Source organism: Poromitra crassiceps, assembly GCF_964638095.1.
Source record: "Poromitra crassiceps genome assembly, chromosome: 3".
In the NCBI taxonomy this organism is placed as follows: Eukaryota; Metazoa; Chordata; class Actinopteri; order Beryciformes; family Melamphaidae; genus Poromitra; species Poromitra crassiceps.
This window is the reverse complement of record NC_139625.1, coordinates 66,725,236-66,752,817: the sequence shown is the minus strand read 5'-3', so window position 1 is coordinate 66,752,817 and position 27,582 is coordinate 66,725,236. Positions and strand designations below refer to the sequence as shown.

The window sequence follows — 27,582 nt, the reverse complement described above, 5'->3', positions numbered from 1 at the left end:
CAAATGTGGTCCTCCGTAGGTATCTGCTGCTCTGGCGTCCAACTTCCCGACTTCGGAGTTGTCAGCAGAGACGCTCCAGGCTCTGGGTGAGTCCAGTGCCGGTCTGACCACCAGCCAGATCTCCTCCATCTCCTCGACAGCCCTGGTGTCCTCTCTGCCCACCATGGGCTCTGTCAGCAGCTGGAACCAGGGCCAGCTCAGCACCATCATCCACACCATCACTGCCGGAGGCTTCCAGGTGAGGGCGCTACCTCCTCATCTACTCACTATGGCACTATATATATATATATATATATATATATATATATATATATATATATATATATATATATATATATATATATATCCAACATGTAAAATGTTTTTCTTTTCATCTGAAATATTCACTGCTACCAAGCCATCAATATTCCATATTTGGTGCATGATTGATCAGGAATTTGATGTGATTTGATTAAATATGAATGATCTTGAAGAAAATACATGACAAGGACTGTTTCTGTTTTGATCAATGCAAATTCACTGAGCAGATCAACAGTGCATCCTCACTGATCTCCCTGGGCACCCTTGTTGGGGGTGTTCCTACGTCGACCATACAAAGCATCTCAGCTGCTCAGCTACTCAGCACTTCTCAGAGCACCACCTTTGTTACCAACATGCTGGCAAGCCCACAGATTCTCCAACAGACCTACATCAACAAGGTATGAAGTTAACATCTGTTTCTTTTATATCCTTTATTGAGATAGTAGGAAAGTAGCAGAAGTCATTTTATTATTATTTTTTTTATCAAGGTAGTTCCATTGTTAACAAGCGCAAACCTTTAAGCCCAGGGTGCAGTGGTTTGGCCATCCAGCTTTATAGCACCACACCCCCTACCACCACCCACATCCCCCTAGCCACTTCCCCTACCCACCCCTCGAATCCCGACTCTTTACGATGTTCCCATCCCTAGCTATGACCCATCTTCCCTAGCCCCGCCCCCTCCACTAAACTCACGAAACATTCATGAGTGACTGAGTGATTGAGTGACTGAGCAAGTGACTGGGTGTCCTGACTTTGGCGTTTTCTGACCCCGGCGAGGCCTGCTGGCCCAGCACCGTGGGGAAAAGAGAGATAATTAAAATATTCTCTCGTGGGCATTTTGAAATGATGTGTGACTGATGTTTGACCTGCTGCTGATTATTGCCTCACTTCATATTAATAATAAAGACTGTATTGCTCTGAATTCCCTGTAGATAATAACCATTAACCAGAGCCCAGCCACCGTAGTACTGAACGTCCCTGATGCTCTCGCCACTAAAATCCCACGGCCCATGCTGGTGTTTTCTGAGCAGACTGTGGACGTGACTGTGATCAACAAGAAGACTTGGAACCACAATCAGGTCTGCATGTGGTTTTACATGCACATTGTTCAACAATTAAACTAATAAATGTAATGTACAAAGACAACAGAATTTCATTGAAGGTTTTACAAACTGTTTTTATGTACCTCTATCATATCAGAGGAGGATGTCACCGATTGGCCAATATCCATTATTTATGAAAAGGCTAATATCAGCCAACATATGACTTTCTAGTCCAATACAAGCTGACTTTGTGCTGTCATTTCTTATTCCCCCAGGCTGCCCTGTTCTTTGGCACAGTGGCCAACACGGCCTTCGATACTGAGGAGTGAGTGAACCATGAACCAGTCCCTTGATTTGGTTTTGTTTAAGGAACATCATTCCTACTTTTTAAATGTCTGTGTTTACTATCTTCTGTCCCACAGGCTTTCCCCCTCTGTGCTGCAAGGCTTCACGTGCACTTCAGTGCAGAGTTTTACGGCCCGTAGGATCCGGAGGCTGGTCCGTGCCTGCAGACACAGGCAACGCAGGGCCAAGGTGGTGCTGAAGGAGACCCAGGTAAGTCCAGTTTACCATGCAGGGATAAGGTGGTGCTGAAGGAGACCCAGGTAAGTCCAGTTTACCATGCAGGGCCAAGGTGGGGCTGAAGGAGACCCAGGTAAGTCCAGTTTACCATGCAGGGCCAAGGTGGTGCTGAAGGAGACCCAGGTAAGTCCAGTTTACCATGCAGGGCCAAGGTGGTGCTGAAGGAGACCCAGGTAAGTCCAGTTTACCATGCAGGGCCAAGGTGGTGCTGAAGGAGACCCAGGTAAGTCCAGTTTACCATGCAGGGCCAAGGTGGTGCTGAAGGAGACCCAGGCAAGTCCAGTTTACCATGCAGGGCCAAGGTGGTGCTGAAGGAGACCCAGGTAAGTCCAGTTGACCATGCAGGGCCAAGGTGGTGCTGAAGGAGACCCAGGTAAGTCCAGTTTACCATGCAGGGCCAAGGTGATGCTGAAGGAGACCCAGGTAAGTCCAGTTTACCATGCAGGGCCAAGGTGGTGCTGAAGGAGACCCAGGTAAGTCCAGTTTACCATGCAGGGCCAAGGTGGTGCTGAAGGAGACCCAGGTAAGTCCAGTTTACCATGCATGGCCAAGGTGGTGCTGAAGGAGACCCAGGTAAGTCCAGTTTACCATGCAGGGCCAAGGTGGTGCTGAAGGAGACCCAGGTAAGTCCAGTTTACCATATAAATACTGACCAAACCACATGTTCATACTTTTGGCTGTGAGTGAGAATCAAGATATAGTAAATGTCATAAAACACCAGTCATGAGTTAGAAACACTTGCTACTTACTACAAAATTGATTGTTGCCTAGTTGCCTGCTGTAGTTGAAATGTGGAAATAAATAATCCTGACTAGAAGACTTTTTGCCTTTTATTTATCGGATGAGTGGATATGTACAGGAGGTGAATTTTTTTATACCGTAACTCACCCGGAATACAGTCTATGGGCCCTATTCTCCCACAAGCCTTCGGCGCTAAAACAGGCCTTAAACGCAAAAAAATGTGCCTTGCGCCTGTTTTGGGACGATATCAATATGGCTTTAGGCTGCCAAATGCGCTTTAGGCCGAATGGCCGTGGCGCAGTCCCAGAATGGGCCAAAGTGGGCGTGTCGGCGCTAAATACCGGCGTACTGCTATCTTCTGACCTGGCGTTAATTTAGCGCCTTGCGCCTTTGAAAAGCAGGCCTATTCAGTGGGCCAGTTGTTTGGAGCGCTCCCCTCTGGCTCTCTCCCTCCCCTCTGGCTCTCTCCTCTTTCACCCTTCTCTGTGTCACCTCTCTCCCTCTCTCCTCAGTCTGACAGGCACAATACCGACTGTCTCTGACTCCCTCGCTCAGAGTCCCATAGAAAAAATAAGCTGTAACTTCACTGTAATGTGAATGTCCCAAGATGCATTGTGTTTCTCCATTTCGCTACTAAATAGCAACCAAATGAGCCGAAAACCTATATTAAGGGAGGATCTAAATAATGTGTAATGGTAAGACAACCTCCAATTGTAGAACATTTCAATATTGGACCAAATAAAACATCGAAATGAAAACACCACCCTATTTGAAACATAATATGTCCTACTGGGGCTATAAATATCCCTTGTCGATTTAACGTGATTTAGATAAGTGACAGCGGAACGCGCTTCGGAAGCTTCTACTGTCATCTGCTATACTGTGATGTCCGCTCCAATAACTTGGCCCTACTCCACATTTAGTTTTACAATAAAAACACATTTATGCAATGACTTTACATAATGTAGGCTATATTTATGTGCATCATCCTTCCTGCAGCAGGCGAGAGAAAATGATATCTTTCTGGACAAACTTTCACCAATCTAATAGGCTATATTTTTCTAGCTGATGCGTTTAGAACATTATTTTCACTTTGATCTTGCTATAGTGTAGCGTATTTACATGCTTGCAGTATTGAAACTGCAGTTAGATTGGTTTGAGAAGCATAATAATATGGAATAATAGCCTATAATGCAGACAGACAGACTGGATGAAGGGAGGGGGGGGGGGGCAGAGCGTTTGGCTTTCGTCTGGTTTTGCGGGATCACTGGAATTGGAGCTAAAAAGGCAAGCGTGCGATTCGTTTATTGCAGTTATCCAATGAGCATGACGGTGCATAATTTTACGCTTAAAAGGCGTGGTTGTAATGGTTGAGGCTGCGTCTAGCGCCAGCACGACGATATCAAGTGCGCTGGTCCACGCCCACTGATTTGAGCTGCGCCAGGCGATCGGCCTAGAAACAGCGCCGATGCAACGATAGGGACCTATATGTCTGCAAAAAGAAGTCCAATTGTATAGAAGTGAATGGAAAAATGACCCTACTTCTCACTTGATTTATGACCTCAGTAAACTCTTTCCTAATGAGTTCATGGTCTCAATCACTAGTTTAAAGTCTTGTTCAATAGAGCATGATGTTCATGTGTAAATTGTAGTCCAATTGAGAGTAAAATAGACGATAAATGCCAAACTCAAGGCTTCAAAACGGGAGTCCACAAACCGATGGGTGACGTCACAGTCGCTACGTCTATAATGTATAGTCTATGATTAAAACACATTATTTTATTTTAGCAGGGCAACAGCAAAAAAATCAAAACCCATATTATTTTTTACTTTATTATTGAGGGACCATGTTGGAAATAAGTGTTCACACTTTTACATGTCTATCCCTTGGATTTTGTTCTGCTATATCCATAAATAAAATCAATCAATCAATAATTTTCCTATAGGCAAATGTTTATTCTACAGAGACATGCAAGCTCATAATGCAATGCAATGGCATTGTTCATTATTCTTTCTTACACAAGTGCACCGTGAAATGAAAACCGTTTTCTTCGGGTTATGGTGCGTGCAATCCAAACAACAGAAAACAGGAGAGCACATGGACAATAGGCTACAAAGTAAAACAGAAGTAGAAACAAATAAAATATCTGCACATTGTGGTACCTCCGTAAATTCTGAGATCTTCATGTGCGATGATCTCTGATCAAAACGTTCCATTGAATTTACTGGGAGCTTCCACAGTGTGCGGATCTTTTGTTTGTTTCTTCACTTCAGTTTGATTTTGGATCCAGCACCTGAAAAAGTATTTTTGGATGTGCTACACCCTGTTTACAATGTAAAACAGGGCAATACAATCAGTAGTACTATATGTGCCTGATGTAAATACTGTATTAAAATACTCCATCATAAGCAGAATCACAGTTTTCAGGCATCACCTGGACTTGTGCAAATGATTAAAATCAGGCAACTCGGAATCAGTTGTTTTTGTCCAGTTGTTATTTCAACTAATGGTACTGTATCTTATTCTCATCCTTTTCTACAGCTGACTTGCATGTACAATCTACTATCTGGAAGCCTCTCCCAGAATTTCACAGACCACCCCGCAGACATGTTGCTTTACTTCAAGTGAGTCTTTCCCAATGTTTTCTATTGTACCAAAATTCTCTAAAGTGTAAATTAGCTATCGATTTCCCCCAGCTGTATCATATGTCTTTGTTATCTTTATTTACAGCTACAACAACATTGAGAGAGCCAATTGCAGGTCGTACTTCACTGCAGTGGGAACTGCAGACTTCTCTGTGCTCTCTAGGGTGTTGAACATAAACTCAGTTCTGTTGGACAATGCCAAGAGCTGCTTGGTGAGCAACTTTTAAATTATGGCTTCCTTCAAAGGTGGCAAATAATAAAACTAAAAAACTAAAACACAGCCCAAAGATGTGCAGATATTGTTATCATCCCCCCATTTTTTTTTGTTTCCTTTGCAGATCTTCAAACGTTCAATTTAAAATTTGGTATACACTCACAAACAAAAAACACAACCCGTAAAAATAGTACAGAAATAAAAAATAAACAGCATGTGCAAATCAGATATGTTGTAATGTCGCATTATCGTTCTGTATTACAACAGCATCCGACTATAGATACGCATTCTGTTAGACAAACAGAACCTTCTTCTTCTTCTTCTTCTTCTAGACAAACAGAACCTTCTTCTTCTTCTTCTTATATTATATATTTTTTTGTATGAAAAAATATTCTTCAAGGATCAATGCAGTATCACAAAATGTAATCCTTGTCTTCGTTTTACCCTCCTGCTACACTGAAGTTAAAAAGGGGTAACTGCAGCATTGTTCATCTCAAATACATACAGTATCCTCCTCTGTCTATTGTTCATCTCAAAGACATATCCTCCTCTGTCTAGGGTATAAGTGGTGTGAGTCTGAGCAGAGACAATGTGGAGGTGCTGGGGAACATGGCCTGCACTCTGTCACAGTCCTACATCCAGAGCTCGGATCCTCTTATCCTGGAGAAACTCAAGGTCTGCAAGGACTTCTCTGATAGCCAGGTGGCCGGCATGGAGACGCTGCTGCTGTCTGGGGCAACGCCTTACGGGTACAGCAATTTTATTTAAGGTGCTCTTTAAAGGTAGCACATTACCACATTAACTGTGAGAGATTGGTGTGATTAACATTGTTAGAGCATTGGGAAATAGTTTTAAGTGGGGGGTGCTGTGGAGATGCCGCTCCAACATCCAACCCCCCCGCCCCCCTTCAGTGGGCGACACTGACTCGCAAATCAAAATATATGGTACACACATAACATTGGATATTGGCTCACGGAAACCAGATTTACATAATAAACGATGATGATAAAACAGCGACAATGGGTACTGGCTCATGGAACCAGATTTACATAATAAACCATGATGATAAAACAGCAACAGACGCTGTCGTTTACTCACAAATCAAAGGTAGGCTACACACACACATACAACAGGTCAACAGCAGCTGGGCACTGATTGATATAAAACAACGTCCACACAGCGACCACCGACACTATAGTCGCAAAGCAGCTGATGTAACCGTGTGCCTTTACGCAAAGCCACCGCCACGTTCACATAATATCTTGATAAGAGCATCAACCATTGACATATAATTCACGCAAGCAAAGCAAGGTCAAGATGACCAAACTAACAATTAATTAACTCTGCCAGGAGAGCGCAGACTAGAGCTGATATGTGGTTTGTTTACATGGCGTCCCCGCCGCGGTGACTGTGTAACCATGCGTACACCGCGCGTCTTTACGCATGGTTACACAGTGCCATGGGGTAGGAAGGCTATATAGACAGCTCATGTGCATTTATACATACTGCACGGCGGCAGTGAATGAAAAATGTGTCTTACCTTATGCTGATAGTACTTCAAACGTGTTATTTCGCTCGCGAGTAACACTGATGAAAGTTTTCAATGAAAAACATGATGAAAACTTTTCATCATGTCTGGGATGTCCAACTTTTCCACGATGTCTCCGTGAACATGGAGCAGGGTCAGGTGTGTCAGCCTCTACTGGGACATGGTCGTCTTCTGGTGATTCTTCTTCAGGTTTGCTGCTAGCATGGCTAGCAGTAGCTTCCGCCTCTCCCGTTAGTGGTGGGTGAGACTGGAGAAATATCTTCGTCGTCCTCTCCACCTGCGTTAGCATCAGTGCTGCTGCTTGGCCGGCTGGCGCTGCTGCTACCGCTTGCAGTCGCAGCAGGTGCTGCACTCCGCAAGAAACGCTATCTAAAATCAACAACAGGAAAACAGATGAATGGGGCAATATGCTACCGTTGCGTAGCAACAACAGACCAGAAGTAACCAGAGTAACCTTACGAATCAATGTTGCTGTTGTCGAAAGTTTAGCCCTTTTTGAGCTGCCGCTGCCGGTTTCACAAAGAAATCAGAAATTCTCCTTTGTTGCTTTTTTTTGATGACGCCATCATCTTTGTGCTGAGTAGAATGTGCGCTGTGCTCTGTCATTCACTGTGCTGTCATTACACTGTCAGTGTGCACGCTTGAATGCTGCCCGCATTGGTTTTCGTGTCATGTCGCGTGTGGTCTCGCGTGACGGGATGTAAAATTGGATTGAAATGATTAATTTCTTTAAATTTAAGTCCCATTATTAGCCACGCCCACTTACTGAAGTCAAAATATTGTTAGAATATGAACATAACCAACAAAAATTTAATGAATGTTTTTTAAACTATTTATTTTATTTTCATTTGTAAACCTGCAATACGAGGGATCAGCCGAGAAGCATTTTGGTAAACAAACCGCGTCACTGGGTGGCAACGGCAATGGAACCCTATGGACCCTGAGTTTGAGCGTCTCACTCTAGCTGGCTGACCGTGTTTACAATTTAAAGACTGCGACAGTTCAAACAACTTTAAGACGACATGCAAATATTATACATTAAACTCTTGAGCTAATTCTGCACTCACTCAGAATGTCAAAATATAAGTGATGCGATGTATACTTTTTGAGATATTAACGTTTGTTTGGCACAACTCATACTAGTTAACTGCCGCGGGGTTACGCATTTTTGGGTGGCAGTGATGTCACGCTGATTCATCCTATACTTCCACCAGAGGGTGCACCCTCACTTCCCACGGCCTTGTTGGTAAGAAGATTGTCCGCCTCTACACTATTTATAGGAACCAGTGTTTAGTAACATCATCTTCACACATGAAGACCACTTTTATGAGTTTTGAAGCTTTTACGTGCCGTTAAAAGGACGGCTAGCTAGCAAACGGCTAAATGAGACTACACTTTTGAGTCGATGGGGATATATACGTCAATAACGTCACCACTGCAAAGGGCGAACACGGAAATTCTCTTTCCCTCACCTGGTTCAGCCCGTTCTCTTTCAACATTTGTTTCGGTATCTCACTATGGGAACACGCCCTCTGCGCTGTTTCCTAGAAGCATTTATTGCATTACGCCAGTCCTGACTGGCTGACGGACGTGACGTCTGCTCCCTAGGGGGAGGGACCTTCCCCTACTATAAGAGCCTGACGTCACATCCTTACCCTCAGTCTAAAACCTCTTCTCGCTCCTGAAGCATACCTCGGAAGGACAGTACGGTGGATGAGGGACTAGCATCACTGCTTACAGAGCGAGCTTACACCTCGGTCAACGAGCGCTATCCCGACACGGTACGGTTCCACTTTCTGAGTCTAGCGGCTAGTTCGTACCCAAACGTTAGCTGCTACGGCTAGCCATCATACTAGCCTGAGCGATGTCGGAGCCGGCAATTATCCCCACCACGGGTAAAGCCAACCCTCCGGCGACGAGGACGTGCATTTGCAGCAATAAAATTTCGGGAGCAGACACTCACCAAGTGTGCTCAGCGTGCCTCGGGCTGCAACATGCCCAGGACGCGATGCTATCCCCGACTACCTGCGAGCACTGTGCACGCTTCTCGAACAAAACTCGCAGACGCAGGCTGGCACGCCAAGCCAGCATGCCAGCGACGGACCCTATGATGGGGGTATCCACTCCCCCACCACAGGAACTAACTGAGAGCCCCCGAGGAGACATTCACGCGGGGGCGAGCTGGGGCGACCAGGTCGACGAGCTAATCCCTCTGACCGGCCCCGGAGACGAGTTTGACGACGGCCTCGCGGCCGGGGAAGACGACATCTTGGGCGAAGCCTCTGAGTCGGGAGACGAGCCTGTCAGCTTGGGCTCCGACGATGAGGAGGACAGCGGCTACGCGCCGTTTGACATCGCACCGGCTGCAAAGCCGATGGCTGTGGGATTCTTCGGCGTCGGCCCTCCAGACCCGACCGCCGGCACGGACCTGCACGATGTTTGCCAGAGAGCGGCTGCGAAGCTAGGCATAGTGTGGCCCGAAGCCCTCGCCGAAACCGCAAGGTCTCGTTACGAAGGGCGGAGACTGCCCACAACCAAAGCCCTCGGCAAAGCAGCTGCTGCCGATTTTCCCTGAGTGCTTGGAGGAGGCTACCCGGTCATGGGATAATCCCCTAACGTGTAAGAACCCCGTCCTGGGAGGGTCGTCGTTAGACTGGGCCGGGATGGAAGAGAAAGGTTTCGCCCACCTGCCGCCGGTCGAACCGGTGTTGGCGTCCCACCTCCACCCCACTCAGAAAAGCACCATGGCCTCGGCGGGGCCAGGCCTGCCCTCCAAGGCAGAGTGTTTTCAATCATCACTGACGGAGAAAGCGTACAAGTGTGTCGCCACGTCAGTGAAGGCTTTGAATGCATCGTCCCTGCTAATAGCCTACCAGGCCGAATTGCAGGACGACATGCGAGATTCACCCTCCACACAAGTGTGGGATGAGGTGTGTGTGGTCACGGATCTCTGCCTGCGTCTGCATAGATGCGCAGTTCAATCATCCGGACGTGCCATGGCGATGATGGTCACTCAGGAGAGAGCTAGATGGCTTAACCTATCCAGCCTGTCCCAGAGGGAGAAGACCCAGCTCCTGGACGTCCCCGTGGACCCTAAGGGCCTGTTCGGTCCAGCCGTTGCCTCCATGCAAAAACGCTGTGAGGAGAAAAAGAAGGAAGGTGAAGCGCTACACCTCTGCCTGCCCAGGAGAGCGCCACCCCCTCCCCACCCCGCTGCTGCACCCAGGCAGTACGCCCAGGCCGCCGCCCGACCAGGCTACCGCGGTGGTTCCAAGCGGCAGCCCTCCACCGGCCCACCCCAGACGGGCGGACGGGGACACGGCAAGCCGCCAGAACAGAGAGGCGCGTGGGTGAAGAAAACCTTCGCCGCCGTGGTGACGCAGGGAGACCAGGCTGGTCCTCCCGCCACGACGGGGGCGAGGAAGAAGAGGCGTACTTAGTGCGCTGTTGCCGGGGGAAGACGACGGGTCCAGTCAGACGACCGATTCGCTACCCCCGAGGGATGTTCTGTTCCTAAACCAGTTCCAGAGAGCATGTTCCGGCTCCAAGAGGTGTGCAGAGGCCACATCGGCGCTCACAGTTCACAGCCACGGGAAGAAGAGAAGGGTTTGCCCAGCAGAGAGCTCGGTGGAGCCACAGCTGTATCGCAAAAGTGTAACACAGTTCAAATGTTACACAAACACATACCAGTGTCCCTCCCTTCCCAATGTAAAACGTTCATTAAAGATGTTTACAGGCGCGCATCCAGGCCACGAGCCGAGGGCGCAGCCCAATATTGTGAAAACAATAAAAGAAAAAACATTAAAAATAATGAATGTGGCGCAAGCCTGGAACATGAGCGGGCAAGTCCTCGTTACGCCGCATGGGGGAGCCATTGCTCTGCCTGTGGTGCAACGACCAAGCCAGCAAGACACAGTGAGTACGGGTGCCGCGAAGGCTCATCTCACAGTGCCTGCTCAGCCCGGTTTAGCAACGAGGCCGGCTTTGGGCCCGCTTGCGGACCGGGCTCAGCAGTGGCGGGCGTGTGTGACGTCAGATTGGGTCATAAAGACTGTAACAAAGGGTTACAGGCTCCAATTCGCATCAACACCACCGCGGTTCAACGGGATACTGCAGTCACAGGCCCGTGGGGAAAAAGCCCGTGTTTTGCAGGAGGAAATAACCTCGCTGCAGAAGAAAGGGGCTATTCAGATGGTACCATCAGAACAGAACCACAGCGGGTTTTACTCGAGGTATTTTCTGGTCCCCAAGAAAGGAGGAAGTCTGCGACCGATACTGGATCTGCGGGCTCTGAACGGATACCTAAGACGGTACAGATTCAGAATGCTGACAAACGCAGCCGTATTACGCAGTGTGCGTCCGGGCGATTGGTTTGCATCAATAGACCTGAAAGACGCCTACTTTCACATCCATATTTATCCGCCTCACAGAAAGTATCTCAGGTTTGCCTTCAAAGGAATAACCTACGAGTTCATGGTGCTCCCGTTCGGACTCTCACTGAGTCCCAGGGTATTTGTGAAATGCACCGAGGCAGCGATCGCCCCCCTGAGGGAGAGGGGCATTCGCTTGGCAACGTATATAGACGACTGGCTTATACTGGCAGATTCACCCCAGCATATCCAGGCGCAGACCAGACAGCTTACGCTGCATCTGGGAGCCCTGGGTTTCACAATAAACTGGGAGAAAAGTGTTTTGACCCCCACTCAAAAGATCACTTTTATAGGTCTGCATCTAGATTCAGTTGTCTTCAGAGCACGTCTGTCGGCGGAAAGGGAGGAAGCCTTTCGGGCTTGTCTGACACTTTTTCGCAGAGGGGCGCTGCTCAAATTCAAGATGTGTCTCAGGTTGCTGGGCCTGATGGCGTCAGCGCTTGTGGTGATCCCACTCGGCCGGTTATACATGAGGCCGGTTCAGCGGTGGGTGACGTCACTCAACCTGAGTCCGACGCACCACGGTCACCACAGGGTCTCCGTCTCATCGGCGTGCGCGCTCGCCCTGCGTCCTTGGAGACGCACAGCTTTCCTGACAACGGGCGTCTCCATGGGGACGATCCTGGCAAGAAAAGTCGTTACGACAGATGCCTCTCTGACAGGCTGGGGAGCCGTGTTCGAGGGCAGACTGGCGAATGGCACATGGAGCTCACAGCTGAGGGGGTTTCACATAAACCTGCTGGAGCTCCAGGCGGTCTCGCTGGCACTAAGGCATTTCCTACCCTTCCTGAAGGGGAGGCATGTCCTGGTCAGAACAGACAACACCACGGTGGTGGCGTATATCAACAGACAGGGTGGGCTGCGCTCCTACCGACTTCACATGTTGGCACACAGACTGACTGTGTGGAGCGACTCTCACTTGTTGTCACTGAGAGCCACCCATGTGCCGGGGATATTGAACCGGGCGGCAGATTTGCTGTCCCGAGGCAACCCCCGTTACAAAGATTGGAAACTTCACAGCGAAGTGATGTCCCAAATATGGATGAAATACGGTCGGGCGGAGATAGACCTGTTCGCATCGGAAGAGGATGCTCAGTGCCCACTGTTTTATTCCCTGACCGGTCGGGCTGCGCCGATGGGGCTGGACGCCTTGGCACACGAGTGGCCGCGTGTCCCCCTGTACGCGTTTCCCCCATTAGAGCTGATCACTCCTACTCTTGCCAGAGTGAGAGAGAGGGGCCATGCTCTGATCCTGATAGCTCCACGCTGGCCGGGGAAAACCTGGCTGGCGGAGATAATTCAGCTGCTGTGCGGCACGCCGTGGCCTCTGCCTCTCCGCAGAGATCTCCTGACGCAGGCTCGCGGGGAGATCTTCCATCCTCATCCGGAGCGCATGGCCCTATGGGCCTGGCCCGTGAGAGGCAAAATCTGACTACTGTCGGGCTTCCACGAAGTGTCATTGAGACTATTCAGAGCGCCAGAGCCTCCTCTACACGCTGCGCATACGATGGTAAATGGCGCGCGTTCGAGGAGTGGTGCGTAAAAGCCGGGGAGGTGGCTTTTCAGAGCCCCGTACCGGTGGTCCTGACGTTTCTGCAGGGGCTGCTGGATAAAGGCTTGGCTTTCTCCACTGTCAAAGTGTACTTAGCCGCTATATCGGCGTGTCACATAGGCTTTGGGGACAAAACGGCGGGTCAGCATCCTCTCATTTGTCGGTTTATGAAAGGGGCACGACGCCTGCGCCCGGTTTCAAGGGACTTGGCTGCCCCGTGGGATTTGGCTATGGTGCTTGAGGCGCTATCACGCCCACCTTTTGAGCCTTTACATCACGTAGAGCTTAAAATACTCTCCTTTAAGACCACTCTGTTGCTCGCTTTGGCTTCGGCTAAACGCGTGAGTGACATACATGCATTGTCGGTGAATCCGGCGTGCATGCGGTTTTCAGGGGTGGATAAGGTGGTAATGAGACCTAATCCCGTTTTTGTGCCTAAGGTTTTCAACCCGGCAGTGCCATATCGCCCTATTGAGCTATATGCTTTTCATCCCCCTCCTTTTTCCTCGGGAGAGGAGGAGCGGCTTAATGCGCTTTGCCCGGTGCGGGCATTACGCATATACATTGACAGGACAGCTGGCTTCAGGAAGTCTGAACAGCTGTTTGTGTCGTGGGCTACGTCACACTTGGGGAAGCCTCTCACGAAGCAGCGTTTGTCACACTGGATCGTGGGGGCTATTACCATGGCGTATGATAGTAGGGGGATTCCTCCCCCTGAGGGTCTGCGGGCTCATTCCACGCGTGGAATGGCCACGTCATGGGCTCTGTTTCGAGGGATTTCTGTGGAGGAGATATGTGCGGCTGCCAGCTGGGCAACGCCTCACACCTTCACCAGATTTTATAGGTTGGATGTCACTGCGCCTACACTGTCTCACACAGTGCTGAGCGTGAGTTGAGACACCAACTGTCCCTGTTGACTATCGTAACTGGTTGTATTCTCGGTCTTCGAGGTAAGCTTGTCTGACAATACGGGAGTCTCTATATCCCATAGTGAGATACCGAAACAAATGTTGAAAGAGAACTTTAGGTTAAGAAATTAACCCCTGTTCTCTGAGACATTTGTGAGGTATCTCACCAGACAGCCCTCCTTGCCTGGAGCGAGGAAGAGGTTGTGCTTGCTTAGACTGAGGGTAAGGATGTGACGTCAGGCTCTTATAGTAGGGGAAGGTCCCTCCCCCTAGGGAGCAGACGTCACGTCCGTCAGCCAGTCAGGACTGGCGTAATGCAATAAATGCTTCTAGGAAACAGCGCAGAGGGCGTGTTCCCATAGTGAGATACCTCACAAATGTCTCAGAGAACAGGGGTTAATTTCTTAACCTAAAGTTCAGCCCGGGGTAATCAGTGCACACATCCAACAACAGTCCAGGTTGAGTGCTGACGTGACGTGGAAGCCTATGCGACAGTGTGTAGTTCTGGATTAGCTTAGCTCGAGCATTTTACTTCTAGGGCTCGCATTTACGCTACAAAACTCATGAAAGTGGTCCTCATGTGTGAAGATTATCTGACGGAACTCTGGTTCGCGTTTGATTAATCTTGCATTGCCCAGAGACCGTATTTGAAGCATCGCGGCAAAAACCCATTCAAAAATCCCATAGACAGAAACAGTGAAGAACCAGGAAGTTCGGGACTTCCGCATTCAGCCTACAAAAATACGTCATCCCTGGGGCTCTCTATGGGTCGGATTTGGTGAGAAATCTGCTGGGATGTTTTACAGTAACAGCACAAAGGAATATTACTTTATGGTTTGGGTTTTTGATGTGGGTTTTTTGTCTGAGGTACTTGCCGACAGTCAGTGTACTGATTGTAATACATGATAGTATTGCTTTTTTTTATCTGTTTAAGACCAAGGAGCAAGGACCACAATGGAAATAAGTCTTGACTTGATTGTGCTATATCCTTGATGTTATTCCTTGAGATTCGTGGTTCTCAACCTTTTTACACCAAGTAGCCTACCACCTGAGAAATGAGTTGGCTCTCCAAGTACTACCACCATATGACCGATGTTAAAATACAGTCTATTCAGCTGCACAGTTTAAGCAGGAGGTGCATTTATTCCTAATAACATTATTTATTGTTAACTTTTGTCAGCCACAGGCACAATGTACAAAGGGGTAGCACTAGAACTAGCAAACTCTTCCACACAATTATCATACAATGCACCTCAGTAAATGAGAACATAACTATCATTCTCACACAGCAAGTGAGAAAATTTAGAATTTTACATCAGTAGTTTAATGTACTTCAAACTCTCTCTCTCTCTCTCTCTCTCACACACACACAGCAAACAATTGTACTTCAAACATTCAAACACACACATACAGAGCATGTTGATGTCCATTGACAACTCATAAGCCTACTGTGAAGGTTGTGCCTGTCTCTGTGAATTTTGATTGATTGATTGATTGATTGATTGATTGATTGATTGATTGATTGATTGATTGATTGATTGATTGATTGATTGATTGTAGCCTGCTTCTGTAGCCTATTTGGTTTTGGTGGCAGCAAGTGAACAGAAGCCTTTCTCGCACAGATATGTGGTCGCAAAAGGAGGGAGAAAGCGCACAGCTTTGTCAGACAGGGCAGGGTATTCTCTGTGTTGCTTTATCCAAAAGTCAACAACTTTGAAAGCAGGCTTCAGTGTTTTCAACTCTATTAAACTCTCCTGCTCAGCCCGCACTGTTGCCTGCCTGTGCTCTTCCTCCGTCCCACCGCAGCTGAATCCGTAATTGGAGTTGTATTTGCGCACCGTTTTGTGTCGTTTGTTTGTGGATTCCGCACTTGCGCTGACAGAGCACATCCATATCAGCGCTAACGCTATTAGCGTGTGGCTGCAAACCGCTCTTGCGCTTCTGGCTTGTGCTCGTTTCACTGACCTGTCCACGTCGTTCACTTGTTGAACTTCATTGCTGCGGGACTCCTCCACACGTCTCTTTCCAGTTCATTTTCAGCCAATTTTGCAACATGCCTGCTTTCTTGTAATCAATAGCTTCTTGCTTGTAATGTTAGCAGCTAATTGTGTACGCGCAACAGGTAGTAGGCTAGTGTCCGTCAGAAACGTCAGTTTTTTTTTTCCCCCTAAATCTAAAAACAAGAATGTGGAAGTTATTTTAAACCCCATTTAAATTCTCAAGCTTATTTTCATGAATAGTAGCCTAGTATTTTGATAGTATTACTGTAGGCTACATGTTTTAAAGTTGGGTTTATTTCACATAAAATAACATTGAGATTCCAGGGATCCCTCCGAGTACCACCAGCAGGGGGCGCAAGTACCCCAGGTTGAGAATGACTAGTACATTGTATTTCAATTTGTACCTGTCAAATAAAATAAAGTACTATACATGCAGTAGAGTGCAGCCGACGTGGTCCCAGTTTGGAGAAATGGAGACCGGCTGCGTCAGGCCAGTTAGAGCTGTCTGCTGAGTGTGAATAGGTGCATGAGCAAAAATGTAAAAAAAACAACAGAAAAAAAGCTTACATACTGTTCACCTGGCGTAATCCAAGTCTCCACAAGCCCTGAGATGCCAAGTTGACTTGAAAATAGGCTACATCATTTACACCCTGTTTTTAGCTGAAATATAGCCATATGTGCAGCTGGACATGCCCGATTTCTTCCTCGAGCACCTGGCTACACTCAGGTTCCAGCTAAAACAGGTTGCAAATGATGTGAAGAGCAGAGAAGAGATGTGAAGAAGAGTCTTGATGTTACTCTTCATGTCTCATTTGTGGCATCAAACTCAGCTCTTAAGCTGCACGTCATCTTGTGTTTTCAGAAACACCAGCACCTGGAACCAGCAAACACTGCAAAACCTTGGGACCCTGCCTCTGTACATGACTAGACATTTCTGGGGCAACTTCAAAAGGGTACGTGTTGCCTGCCTGTTGCCTGTTGCCTCTTGCTTGTTTGTTAACATAAAATGACATAAAACAAGCCAATTTCTGTTCTTTTTTTGACAGAGGCCAAAGAAAAGGTTCCTCAAGTCCTTTATGCCCAGCCTGAGGAGAATCAGGACCCAGAAGAGGAAGCTTAAGAGGCTGTTTAGACAGATTAACTCCATCAGGACCACACGTGGAGCAGGTAAGACACAGAGACAGAGACATGGAGTGCTCTAAATTTGATGAAGATGAACATCATGCTGTATAACCCAAGACTTGAAACTATCGATTGAGAGCATAAACTCATTAGGAAAGTGTTTACTGAGGTCATAAATCAAGTGAGAAGTATGGTCATTTTCTCATTCACTTCTATACAAGCAGACTTCTCTTTGCAGCCATATAGACTATAATTGGGCGAGTTATATAACTATTCTGTAAACTCTGTAAACATGAATATTTCTGCTGTAAAGTTGGCCATTTTAACATGAGTCTATGGGGATTTACTCGCTTTTGCAACAAGCCCCTAGTAGCCATTTGAGGAACTGCAGTTTTTGGTACTTCCGCATTGGCTTAATTTTTCAGGGCTTGTACAAGACGTGATATCTGTGTGCTCTGAGCTGAAGGACAAGTCGTTCAAATAAAGTGTTAATTGATATTCAGTATGAACAAATAAGAAGAACATCCTTGCTTTTAGCTTGACCACTATGCATTTTTGAGTTGATCCAATGGGGATTTGAAAGGTTTTCATAAGCAAACAAAATACAACAAGCCAACAAACAATATGACATGCATCAATACATAATATGAGAGAGAAGATACACACTGTAGATTGGAGAGACATCTTTGACTGGTCTATTCTTCACAAGGCTGCACCGTGGGCAACATCACTCAGGTGACGGTTAGCGATGGCTCCTTCCCCTTCGGCTACGACGTGAACCAGTTTGACATCTGCCTTGACGTACCTGTTCTGAAGGACAACCTCAATTCCATCTGTGAGAAAGTGGATGACAACGACTTCCAGAAAATCATTCTGCAGAAATTAAACCAGGTATTTTTTTCTATACCAAGATTCAAGATTCAAGATTCAAGATTTTTATTGTCACTCCATGGTACAAGTATCACGTGTGAAATTCTTGTGCTGTGGACTCCGTTTACGACATAGTACAAATAGGCAACAAGCAATGAGCAATAGGCAATAAGAAATAAGCATCAATAAGCAATACTAAGCAGCAATAGGCAATAAGGCAGAATAGCGATAAGACAAGTCAGTGGCTTATTCATTGCACATAGGTGCACGTCATGTGCATACGTTAGACGTGTTCAGACATTTTAAATTCGACGTATTTGCATATTGTGTATGAAACACGGTACAGTATCTCAGCAGAGCTTTGATAAAACCCAATATTCAGATAATGTAGCTATATTTGGAAGCTACAGCTGCAGTTCAGTAGTACTGTACCAACACCAGGGGGAGAGAGAGAGAGAGAGAAACAGTCTATTCAAGTCTATGTGATATACTGTATTCATATTCATTCAGTATGGATTTGCCATACACCGAGTTCCCACTGCTCACAGAATTTCTGGAATATCGTGGAATTGTTGTGTGTACTGCAGACAACCTCATTCTCTGAGGTCCTAAGGAGATATAAGGGAATTCTACAAATGGGCCACTTTACAGAAATAGTTTAAGTGTGTAAAACATCAAATGTATTGCATTCGTTGATGGTTTTCAGCCCAAAAGGAGTAAAAACAAGCGCAAACATTTAAGCCCATGGTGCCACTCACCCTACAGCCTCTTTTTCCATCACCCCCCCCCCCCCCCCCCCCCCCTTCCTTGCGACACCACCCATATCCCCTTAGCCACTTCACCTACCCACACCTTGTATCCCGACTCTATAACACCTATGGATCTACTGCCCATTTGCTTTACGGTTTGGAATGGACCTATATTTATTTCTTGACTCTTCTCCAGGCGTACCCATCAGGTGTGGCTGATGAGCAGGTCCAGGTGCTGGGCTCGGTGTCTCGTGTGGCATCGGTCGACGACATCTCCAAGTGGAGCATCACCAAAGTTGACACCCTGGCGGCACTCATGGACTCTAACGATGGATCATGGGAGACAGCACAGGTATTGCAGGGGGATGAGAACCTCAGAAGAATTAAGAATCTAATAACTCTAAGATATTAATATCCATTTTCCCAAAAGAGGTGTTCTTGCTTACCTAAGACGTGTTTTATTTTGTGTTGTGTAGAGCAAGGCAATCATCACCAAGTATCTGAATACTACCGGCAACTCCCTGAGCAGCACTGAGCTCAACAGCATTGGCTCTGATGTGTGTTCTCTAGACGTTATTACACTGAAGAATATCACCTCAGACAGTATCAGGTATGTCAGACTATAAGCCTGAGGATGGATCCACACTGCCACTGTCAGCTATAAAACAAACATTTGTTTTTTATTACCGACATTGAGTTAAGAGTCCTCACATCCTTTCTCCTTTCCCACCCTGCTCACCCAGAAGGAAAGCAGCCCGTGCTCACAAGAAAAAAAATCAAGGGGCGGGGGGGGGGGGGGGGGGGGGGTCACTACATCTACTGTACATTTTCTTTGTTCTTGGACCTTGTCAGGAACGCTGACCCCCTGAATGTGGCGTCGTGTTCAGCTGAGCACAAGACGGCCCTGTATAGCATCGCAAAGTCCTCCTTCAGCTCACAACGTAGCAGTACCAGTGCCATCACCTATTACCAGTTTATCCAGTCCTATCTAGGTAAGAATGAATCCTACCTGTCTTTGTCTCTCTGTCTCCCTCTCTCATAAAACCCCTCTGTAAATGTTCTGTTACTTTCTCCTCTTCTGCTAGGTGGCGCAGCCTTGGTGGACATAAGAGCGCTGTCGACCCAGAACGTCAGTATGGATATTGCCACTTTCCAGAGTCTGGACTCCAATGTGATCGCTGTAAGGACACTTGTTGAGGAGTTGGTTGGTTAAAATGGATTTGGGACATAATGCAATAATAAGCAATAACAGCAGGTGATGCCTCATTAAGACTTAGCTTTTACATTACATTACATTACATTACATTACGTCATTTGGCAGACGCTTTTATCCAAAGTGACTTACAATAACACATTTTTGTCAGCAATAGAGCGATCAACTATGCAACACAGTCTATGACAACTACAACATCTGAAGGAATAGTGGTAAAGTTAAGTTAGTAATTTATTTATTTTTTAAGAGAGAGAAAGAAGTTAGTTCAAGAAGGGCCCAGATGGAGCATGAAAAAGTGTGTCTTTAGTCTTTTCCGAAAGATCGGCAGTGATTCAGCCGTCCTGACTGAAGGTGGAAGCTCATTCCACCATTGAGGTGCCAGGGACGAGAAGAGTCGCGATCGGGATGAGCGACTTTTTAGCCCCCGTAGCGAAGGAGGGGCCAGGCGTCCTGCACTAGTGGAGGAGCGAAGGGAGCGGTGAGAGGTTTGGAACCTGACCAACATTAGTCAACATTAGTAACATTAGTCAAGTCAAGTCAAGTATATTTGTATAGCCCTAATTCACAAGCATGTCTCAGAGGACTTCACAGAAAATATGTCTAGCTAAATCTAGCTGACACAACAGTGGCAATTACAGTAGTAATAATAACAAGATTGAACAATCTTAGATAGAGAAAGGCAGAGAGAAGGGGAGAAAAGGTGGGTGGAATATGGGGGAGAAGAGAACAGGGGAGGGAGGAGATGGGGAGGGAACATGGGAATGTGGGGGAGGGTAGAGCAGGGAAAGGGGGGGAGGAGAGAGCAGGGAAAGGGAGGAGGTGCGTAGGGAGCAGGGGAGAGAGAGGGTCGGATGTGGGGGAGGAGCGAGCAGGAGAAAGGGAGGAGGTGGGGAGCAGGGAATGTGGGGGAGGAGAGAGCAGGGAAAGGGAGGTGGGGAGGGAGCAGAGGAAGGGGGGAAGAGAAGAGCAGAACAGATAGAATATAGTGTGGCTAAGCGATATGGTCATGAATAGTGACAGGAGACAGTAAAAATTAGCAGTCAGGTTATGTAATTACTTATCACGTGAAAAGAGCCAATGAATAAGAAAGAAATGAATTGACATTAGCGCATCAAAGGGATTTGGGGGATCTAAGAGGAGGCTTTGCCACTGTGGAGTTGTTTGACTACCTCAGTGACTAAGAGCGTGGGTTGATGAGATCCATCCAGAAATGCTGAAGGGGTGTGTTGACGTACTGTCATGGTTGACACGTCTCATCAACATAGCAGTACCAAAGGAGTGGCAGACTGGGGTGGTGGTTCCCCTGTTCAAAAAGGGGGACCAGAGGCTGTGTGCCAACTACAGAGGCATTACATTACTCAGCCTCCTGGGGAAAGTCTACTCTAAGGTGCTGGAAAGGAGGGTCCGGCAGATAGTCGAATCTCAAATTGAAGAGGAATAATGCAGATTTTGTCCTGGTCGTGGAACAACGGACCAGCTCTTCACCTTGCAAGGATCCTGGAGGAAGCCTGGGAGTATATGCTCATCCCATCTGTGTTTTGTGGATTTGGAGAAGACTTATGACCAGGTTCTCCAGGAGATACTGTGGGAGGTGCTGTGGGAGTATCGGGTAGGGGGCCTTCCAATCTCTGTCAAGATTCAAGATTCAAGATTCAAGATTTTTATTGTCACTCCATGGTACAAGTATCACGTGTGAAATTCTTGTGCTGTGGACTCCGTTTTCGACATAGTACAAATAGGCAACAAGCAATGAGCAATAGGCAATAAGAAATAGGCATCAATAAGCAATACTAAGCAGCAATAGGCAATGCGGCAGAATAGCGATAAGACAAGTCAGTGGCATATTCATTGCACATAGGTGCACGTCATGTGCATACGTTAGACGTGTTTGGACATTTTAATTCGACGTATTTGACATACATTACAGTGCAAGTAGCATGTACCTTATTAAACATACAATTAAACATTAGGCATTGTGCATACGTTAGACGTGTTCAGACATTTTAAATTCGACGTAATTGACATACAGGTGCAAATAGCATGTACCTTGTTAGACATACAATTAAACATTAGGCATACATAATGGTAGCAGCTGCAGTACGGTACGGTACGACTACTACACTATTTGTGTATGTTAAGGAGTCTCGTGGCCTGCGGGAAGAAACTGTTCCTCAAGCGATTTGTGCGTGCTTTTGGAACCCTGTATCTCCTCCCTGAGGGTAGCAGGGAGAACAGGCTGTTGTGGGGATGGTTTGTGTCTTTGATGATCTTCAGGGACCTCCTGAGGCACCGCTGGTTATACAGTTCGTGCAGTTCTGGCAACTCGTCTCCTGTTACGTGCTGGGCCGCGCGCCTCACCCTCCGTAGCGCCCTGCGGTCCATGGTGGTACAGTTCCCGTACCAGGCGGTGAAGCAGCCAGTCAGCAGGCTTTCAATGGTGCCTCTGTAGAAGTCCCTGAGGATTTCTTTCCTTAGCCCAAACTTCTTCAGGCGCCTGAGTCCGTGTATTCGCTGTTGGGCCTTTTTGACAACAGTGGCGCTGTGGCCGGCCCAGGTCAGGTCCTGGTGGATGTTGACTCCCAGGTACTTGAAGCTGTCCACCCTTTCCACCACTGTGCCGTTGATGGTGATTGGGGGGGGTGTGCCCCCCCCTCTCCTGTAGTCCACAATGATCTCCTTGGTCTTGGAGACGTTCAGAGAGAGGTGGTTGTCCTGGCACCATTGTTCCAGGACCCTCACCTCCTCTCTGTAGGCCGTCTCGTCGCCCCCCGAGATCAGCCCCACGACTGCTGTGTCGTCTGCAAACTTCACGATGGTGTTTGAAGTTTGAGTCGCCACGCAGTCGTGGGTGTAGAGGTCGTACCAGAAGGGGCTGGAGACGCACCCCTGGGGTGCTCCTATGCTGATGGTCAGCGGGGAGGAGGTGAGGTTGCCCACCCTCACCACCTGGCGGCGGTCTGTCAGGAAGTCCAGGATCCAGTCGCACATCGCTGTGTTTAGTCCCAGGTCCCTGAGTTTGCTTACCAGCCTGGAGGGTACTATGGTGTTGAATGCTGAGCTGTAGTCCACGAACAGCATTCTCACATAGGTGTCCTTCCCCTCCAGGTGGGACAGGGCGGTGTGGAGCACGTGTGCCACTGCATCCGCTGTGCTCCTGTTGGGGCGGTATGCAAACTGCAGCGGGTCGTGGTCCGGGGGGAGTGTGGGACGGATCTTTGATATGACCAGCTTTTCAAGGCACTTGCTGGCTATTGGTGTGAGGGCTATAGGGCGCCAGTCATTGAGGCTGGTCACTTTTTGCTGTTTGGGAATGGGGATGATTGTTGCTGCCTTGAAGCAGGAGGGAACTCGTCGGAGGGAGAGGGACTGGTTGAAGATGTCTGTGTACACGGCTGCCAGCTGGTGGGCGCAGGCCTTGAGGACCCGCCCAGGGATGCCGTCCGGGCCGGCCGCCTTGCGTGGGTTGATACGCAGGAACGACCGGCACACTTCATCCTCAGTGATGGTGAGGGGGCGGTCTGTGGGGGGTGGAGGGTGGGTGGGGTTGGTGGTTAGGTGGGAATGGGGGGGGGTGCGGGTGCTGAGGGGTGGGGGGGAGGAAGGGGGGAGGGGAGGTGATCGGGGGGTGGGGGGGAGGAAGGGGGGTAGGAAGGGGGGAGGGGAGGTGATTGGGGTCCACCCAAAGTGAGAGCTGTGTCCGGGTTCTCGGCAATAAGTCAGACTCGTTCCCGGTGGGGGTTGGCCTCGGCCAGGGCTGGGCCTTGTCACCTATCTTGTTTGTAATATTCATCAACAGGATTTTGAGGCATAGACGGGGGAGGGGTTGCAGTTCGGTGGGCTGAGACTTGCATCTCTGCTTTTCGCGGACGATGTGGTCCTGATGGCATCATCGGTCTGGGACCTTCAGCACTCACTGGATCAATTAGTGTGGGACTGACTTGAAAGCAAAGATGTTTTCCTTTTGCTTTTGATCCCTTCCAGTACTTTCATTCTCCTTCTGTATGCCTTGTTGCTTCTCACCCCCAATGTTCTAAACCCTTAGAGCGACTCCCTCTTGTCCATGTCTTTGAAAACCCACAGAATTTGACGGTGCTTGACGTGAAAGGCCTCCTGGGAAGCAACCTGCAGGATCTGAAGACGTTTGAGAATGAGACAGTGGTTAATACCTGGGTCAACTTGCAGTTACAGTCAGACCTCGACCTGCTGGGTTTGAACCTAACCACCACCAGAGTCACTCCCACCACAGCCAACCCCACTACTGCAGCGCCTACGACTAAACAGGGTAAACATACATCTCCTTTAATGGTGACTTTGAAGCCTCCTGTGCCCAGGAAAGACCTTAGCTATACTTTAGTTTAGCTAATGCCTTTATCTTCTAAAGGAATATGCCAAGTTTTGAGAATGTCCACCATCATTTTTTTTTATTCCGCACCCTTGCACTCAATTAGTTTAGATTTCGAGCCAAAAAATACTTGGTATATCGGCTGAGATGGTACTTAACTTACCAACACCCTACGTTTACATGGACTATTCACAAATGTCCGACAAGCCAACTCTGATCCATTTTCATTCCCATCCACAGCAAGCACAACCACGAGCAACCCAGGTTCAGAAGTGACAACAGATGGTAAGCATTTACAATATACTACTATGTTATAGTACACCAATTCACCCACTCTAGTTTATAATGCTTAATTGTCATTGTATGTGCATAATCCTATGCAAGGGGTTACAAAATATTAGAGCCCGACCATTATATCGCAGATGGTATATCGGTATTGCCGTGTTGTCCAATATGCGCTGATTTTTTTATTTTTTATTTTTTAAAGTTATATAGGCAGCATGTTATGTATATTTGATCCTTTTTGTTAATTGAAGTTATTTATATTTGCTGTTCCATTCATGTGTTTTTTAATAGTTACTTATAATTATTAAATTCCCAGTGAAGTTTACTGTTTCAGTGCACTGATGTCATTTTGGACGTTTCTTGTTAAACTATAAAATATCCTGCCTCCATTACATATCTTTGTCACAAGTGTTTGATATTTGAGGGGTCATTGCAAAAAAATTGTTTATTTATGTACGTACATACACTCTGTGTGTGTGTGTGTGTGTGTGTGTGTGTGTGTGTGTGTGTGTGTGTGTGTGTGTGTGTGTGTGTGTGTGTGTGTGTGTTTGTGTCGCAAGGGTCGGGCTCTACAAAATATACTACCGTAAATGATTTCATGGTTTAGTTTAGTCTGTTTGCTAAGAAATGTCCCATGCCAAGAAAAATACAATAACTATTGCTAATGTTAAAAAAGGAAATTATAGTCTAAAAGATTTTTTTTGGCTCTTATTTTAGATATCCTAAGCAGGGGAGCAGATCTTGCAAAACACCCAGCATCCATATTCCTGGCTGCTCTACTGACCGTTGTCCTGCAAATACTGCAATAGCCAGCCAAAATATATTCAAAATCCTACTAACAATCTACTCTCTGGGTTTAAGTAATAATCACACTTTGACTCTGATTCTTTAATTTGGTTGTTTCTGTGATTTATCTGTGTTAAAAAACATAACTATCTTTTCTGTACTGCTCTACCTCTTTACTTAGCACAACAGCAATATGTTCATCTGGGAATGTAAGCTTATTCTATGTACAGTATATTGTGAATTTCTCAAAGGAACGGTGTCAAAAATGACTCACAATCATGAAGCTAATTAAATGTTACAAACGACTGTTTGTTGAGAATTTCTCATTGAAACTGGGCCAATAAACATGAAGAGAAGCTGATGAATGTTACAAATGAAGGCATTCCTCTAATGTTTTATATAATCTAAGTTATTCCATTAATAAATATGTACTAGAGAATCTCTGGTGTTGTTTTTATTTCTCATGGAGCAAATTCAATCATGGAACAAATTAAAAAGGAATTCAGCATTTGTGTGTGTGTGTGTGTGTGTGTGTGTGTGTGTGTATATATATAATATATAATATATATATATATATATATATATATATATATATATATATATATATTCCATTAATATATATATATACTGTATATATACATATATCATTTGTTAGAATCCTGCAGGTATTCGCTAAGGTGAAGGTAATATCAATTGACAATGAAGAGTATTTGGAGAAATTGTTTATTTAGTAACCCACAAAGTAATAAGATATTCACCCACATAATATGTAATAAAACATCCAATATAGTAACTTACTGTAACATTTAACATGTGCTGAGATTCCCTCTACTCCATTCTGCATGTTACCTTGACAGATAAAAACCACTATGAACATTAATCGATATATTGTATCAAAACCAGTAATGATCGTGCCATAAATCTGTCACCCATTCTATAGAAAAATAACTCATACAGATTATCTTGGTCGGAAATGATGCAGTAATGAAGACCTACACTACCCTGGCATATGGAATAACATATAATCATAAAAAAAGTAATGAAGATATGTGTTATTGGATAGTTAAAGTTATAATCTCAAAGATTTTCATGTAAATAAATGTTAAGTCACTCTCTATATCACCAAATGAGTTAACACAATGGTGATTGAGGCTATTGCCCATTGAAGGATGCCTTTGCATTTTCAGTATTGGAGTATTTTTATGAACTGGGTGTCTGTGGAGACACAGATGATGCAATACTGTTTGGATCTCATCGCAATACGTGTCATCAAAGAGACTGAAACTGAAATCTTTGAGATTATTTTAAACTCATAAAGTTTTTAGATGTCTAGGGCTGCAACAACTAACGATTATTTTCTCAACTAATCGATTAGTTGTTTGGCCTATAAAATGTCATAAAACAAAGCCCAAGATGATGCCCTCAAATGCCTTGTTTTGTGTTGACCAACAGTCCACAACCCAAAGAATCAGTTTACTGTCATAGAAGAGTAAAGGAACCAGAAAATATTCACATTAGAAGCTAAAACGAGATAACTTTTGTATTTTTTCTTCTTAAAAAATTGTCTAAACGATTACTGTAATCGATTCTAAAAAATAGTTGCAGATAAATTTTCTGTCGATCGACGAGGCTAATCAATTAATCAACTCATCATTGCAGCTCTACAGATGTCATTGACCACTATTCACTATTCATACATTGTCAAAGCAAAGCAGAAAATAAATCCCTTATTGTACAATTTGGCTTTATCCTCCAACTGCGTTCTTCAGTCCATCTTGTGGCTTAGGTTATGTGTACATGGAAATATACATCCACTGGAAATAAAGAAGGAGATGGGTGATTAATGCATTTCAACAGTACAGTTTCTGCCTGACTGGCTCTGCAGGACTGGAATAAGTTTGATTACAGTACCTCTGATTCTCGCAGAGACATGGCCATTCCATCCGAGAGTTGTTTAAAGATTTCTGTTGGGAAAAATTAGAATTGCGTTATTTGGGAAAGAAACAGAAGGAAGGCAGGAATTGGGAATGGTAACGACTAGATGTGTCTGTTACTGTGTGTTCACACCAAGGCAAAACTCACAAATTCGCACGACGGGATTAGGCTACATACAAAGTCAATGAAAACACGCAAAATTTTGCAACGCAAATAACGTGATATTTGCTTCATCACCCATTCGCTTGGAATTGTTTCCACTTTGGTGAATCATTTGTTAAATTCACATGAGCAAAGCTTTTTCCCGTCTTGGTG

General features: G+C 46.3%; 2 protein-coding genes across 2 annotated transcripts in view; one reads left to right on the top strand and one right to left on the bottom strand.

Moving 5' to 3' along the window:
- Positions 1 to 25,763, top strand: part of LOC310773229 (uncharacterized protein) — an 85,815-nt gene extending 60,052 nt beyond the window's left edge. Inside the window, exons 94-111 of the mRNA XM_083633120.1 lie at positions 20 to 238; positions 528 to 698; positions 1,233 to 1,379; positions 1,619 to 1,668; positions 1,766 to 1,898; positions 5,209 to 5,291; positions 5,398 to 5,524; positions 6,085 to 6,275; positions 16,828 to 16,918; positions 17,012 to 17,132; positions 17,797 to 17,978; positions 18,903 to 19,058; positions 19,183 to 19,316; positions 19,559 to 19,698; positions 19,792 to 19,886; positions 24,000 to 24,201; positions 24,502 to 24,546; positions 25,264 to 25,763. Coding sequence (XP_083489246.1) covers positions 20 to 238; positions 528 to 698; positions 1,233 to 1,379; positions 1,619 to 1,668; positions 1,766 to 1,898; positions 5,209 to 5,291; positions 5,398 to 5,524; positions 6,085 to 6,275; positions 16,828 to 16,918; positions 17,012 to 17,132; positions 17,797 to 17,978; positions 18,903 to 19,058; positions 19,183 to 19,316; positions 19,559 to 19,698; positions 19,792 to 19,886; positions 24,000 to 24,201; positions 24,502 to 24,546; positions 25,264 to 25,355 — 2,379 coding nt within the window. The 3' untranslated portion in view covers positions 25,356 to 25,763. The remainder of the gene's footprint in view (positions 1 to 19; positions 239 to 527; positions 699 to 1,232; positions 1,380 to 1,618; positions 1,669 to 1,765; positions 1,899 to 5,208; positions 5,292 to 5,397; positions 5,525 to 6,084; positions 6,276 to 16,827; positions 16,919 to 17,011; positions 17,133 to 17,796; positions 17,979 to 18,902; positions 19,059 to 19,182; positions 19,317 to 19,558; positions 19,699 to 19,791; positions 19,887 to 23,999; positions 24,202 to 24,501; positions 24,547 to 25,263) is intronic.
- Positions 25,764 to 26,036: 273 nt separating this feature from the next.
- LOC310773228 (calpain-1 catalytic subunit) overlaps positions 26,037 to 27,582 on the bottom strand; it is a 33,602-nt gene continuing 32,056 nt past the window's right edge. The window contains exons 20-21 of the mRNA XM_083633119.1: positions 27,244 to 27,296; positions 26,037 to 27,146 (exon numbers count right to left, since the gene is read on the bottom strand). Of these exons, the coding sequence (XP_083489245.1) occupies positions 27,120 to 27,146; positions 27,244 to 27,296 (80 nt within the window). The 3' untranslated portion in view covers positions 26,037 to 27,119. The remainder of the gene's footprint in view (positions 27,147 to 27,243; positions 27,297 to 27,582) is intronic.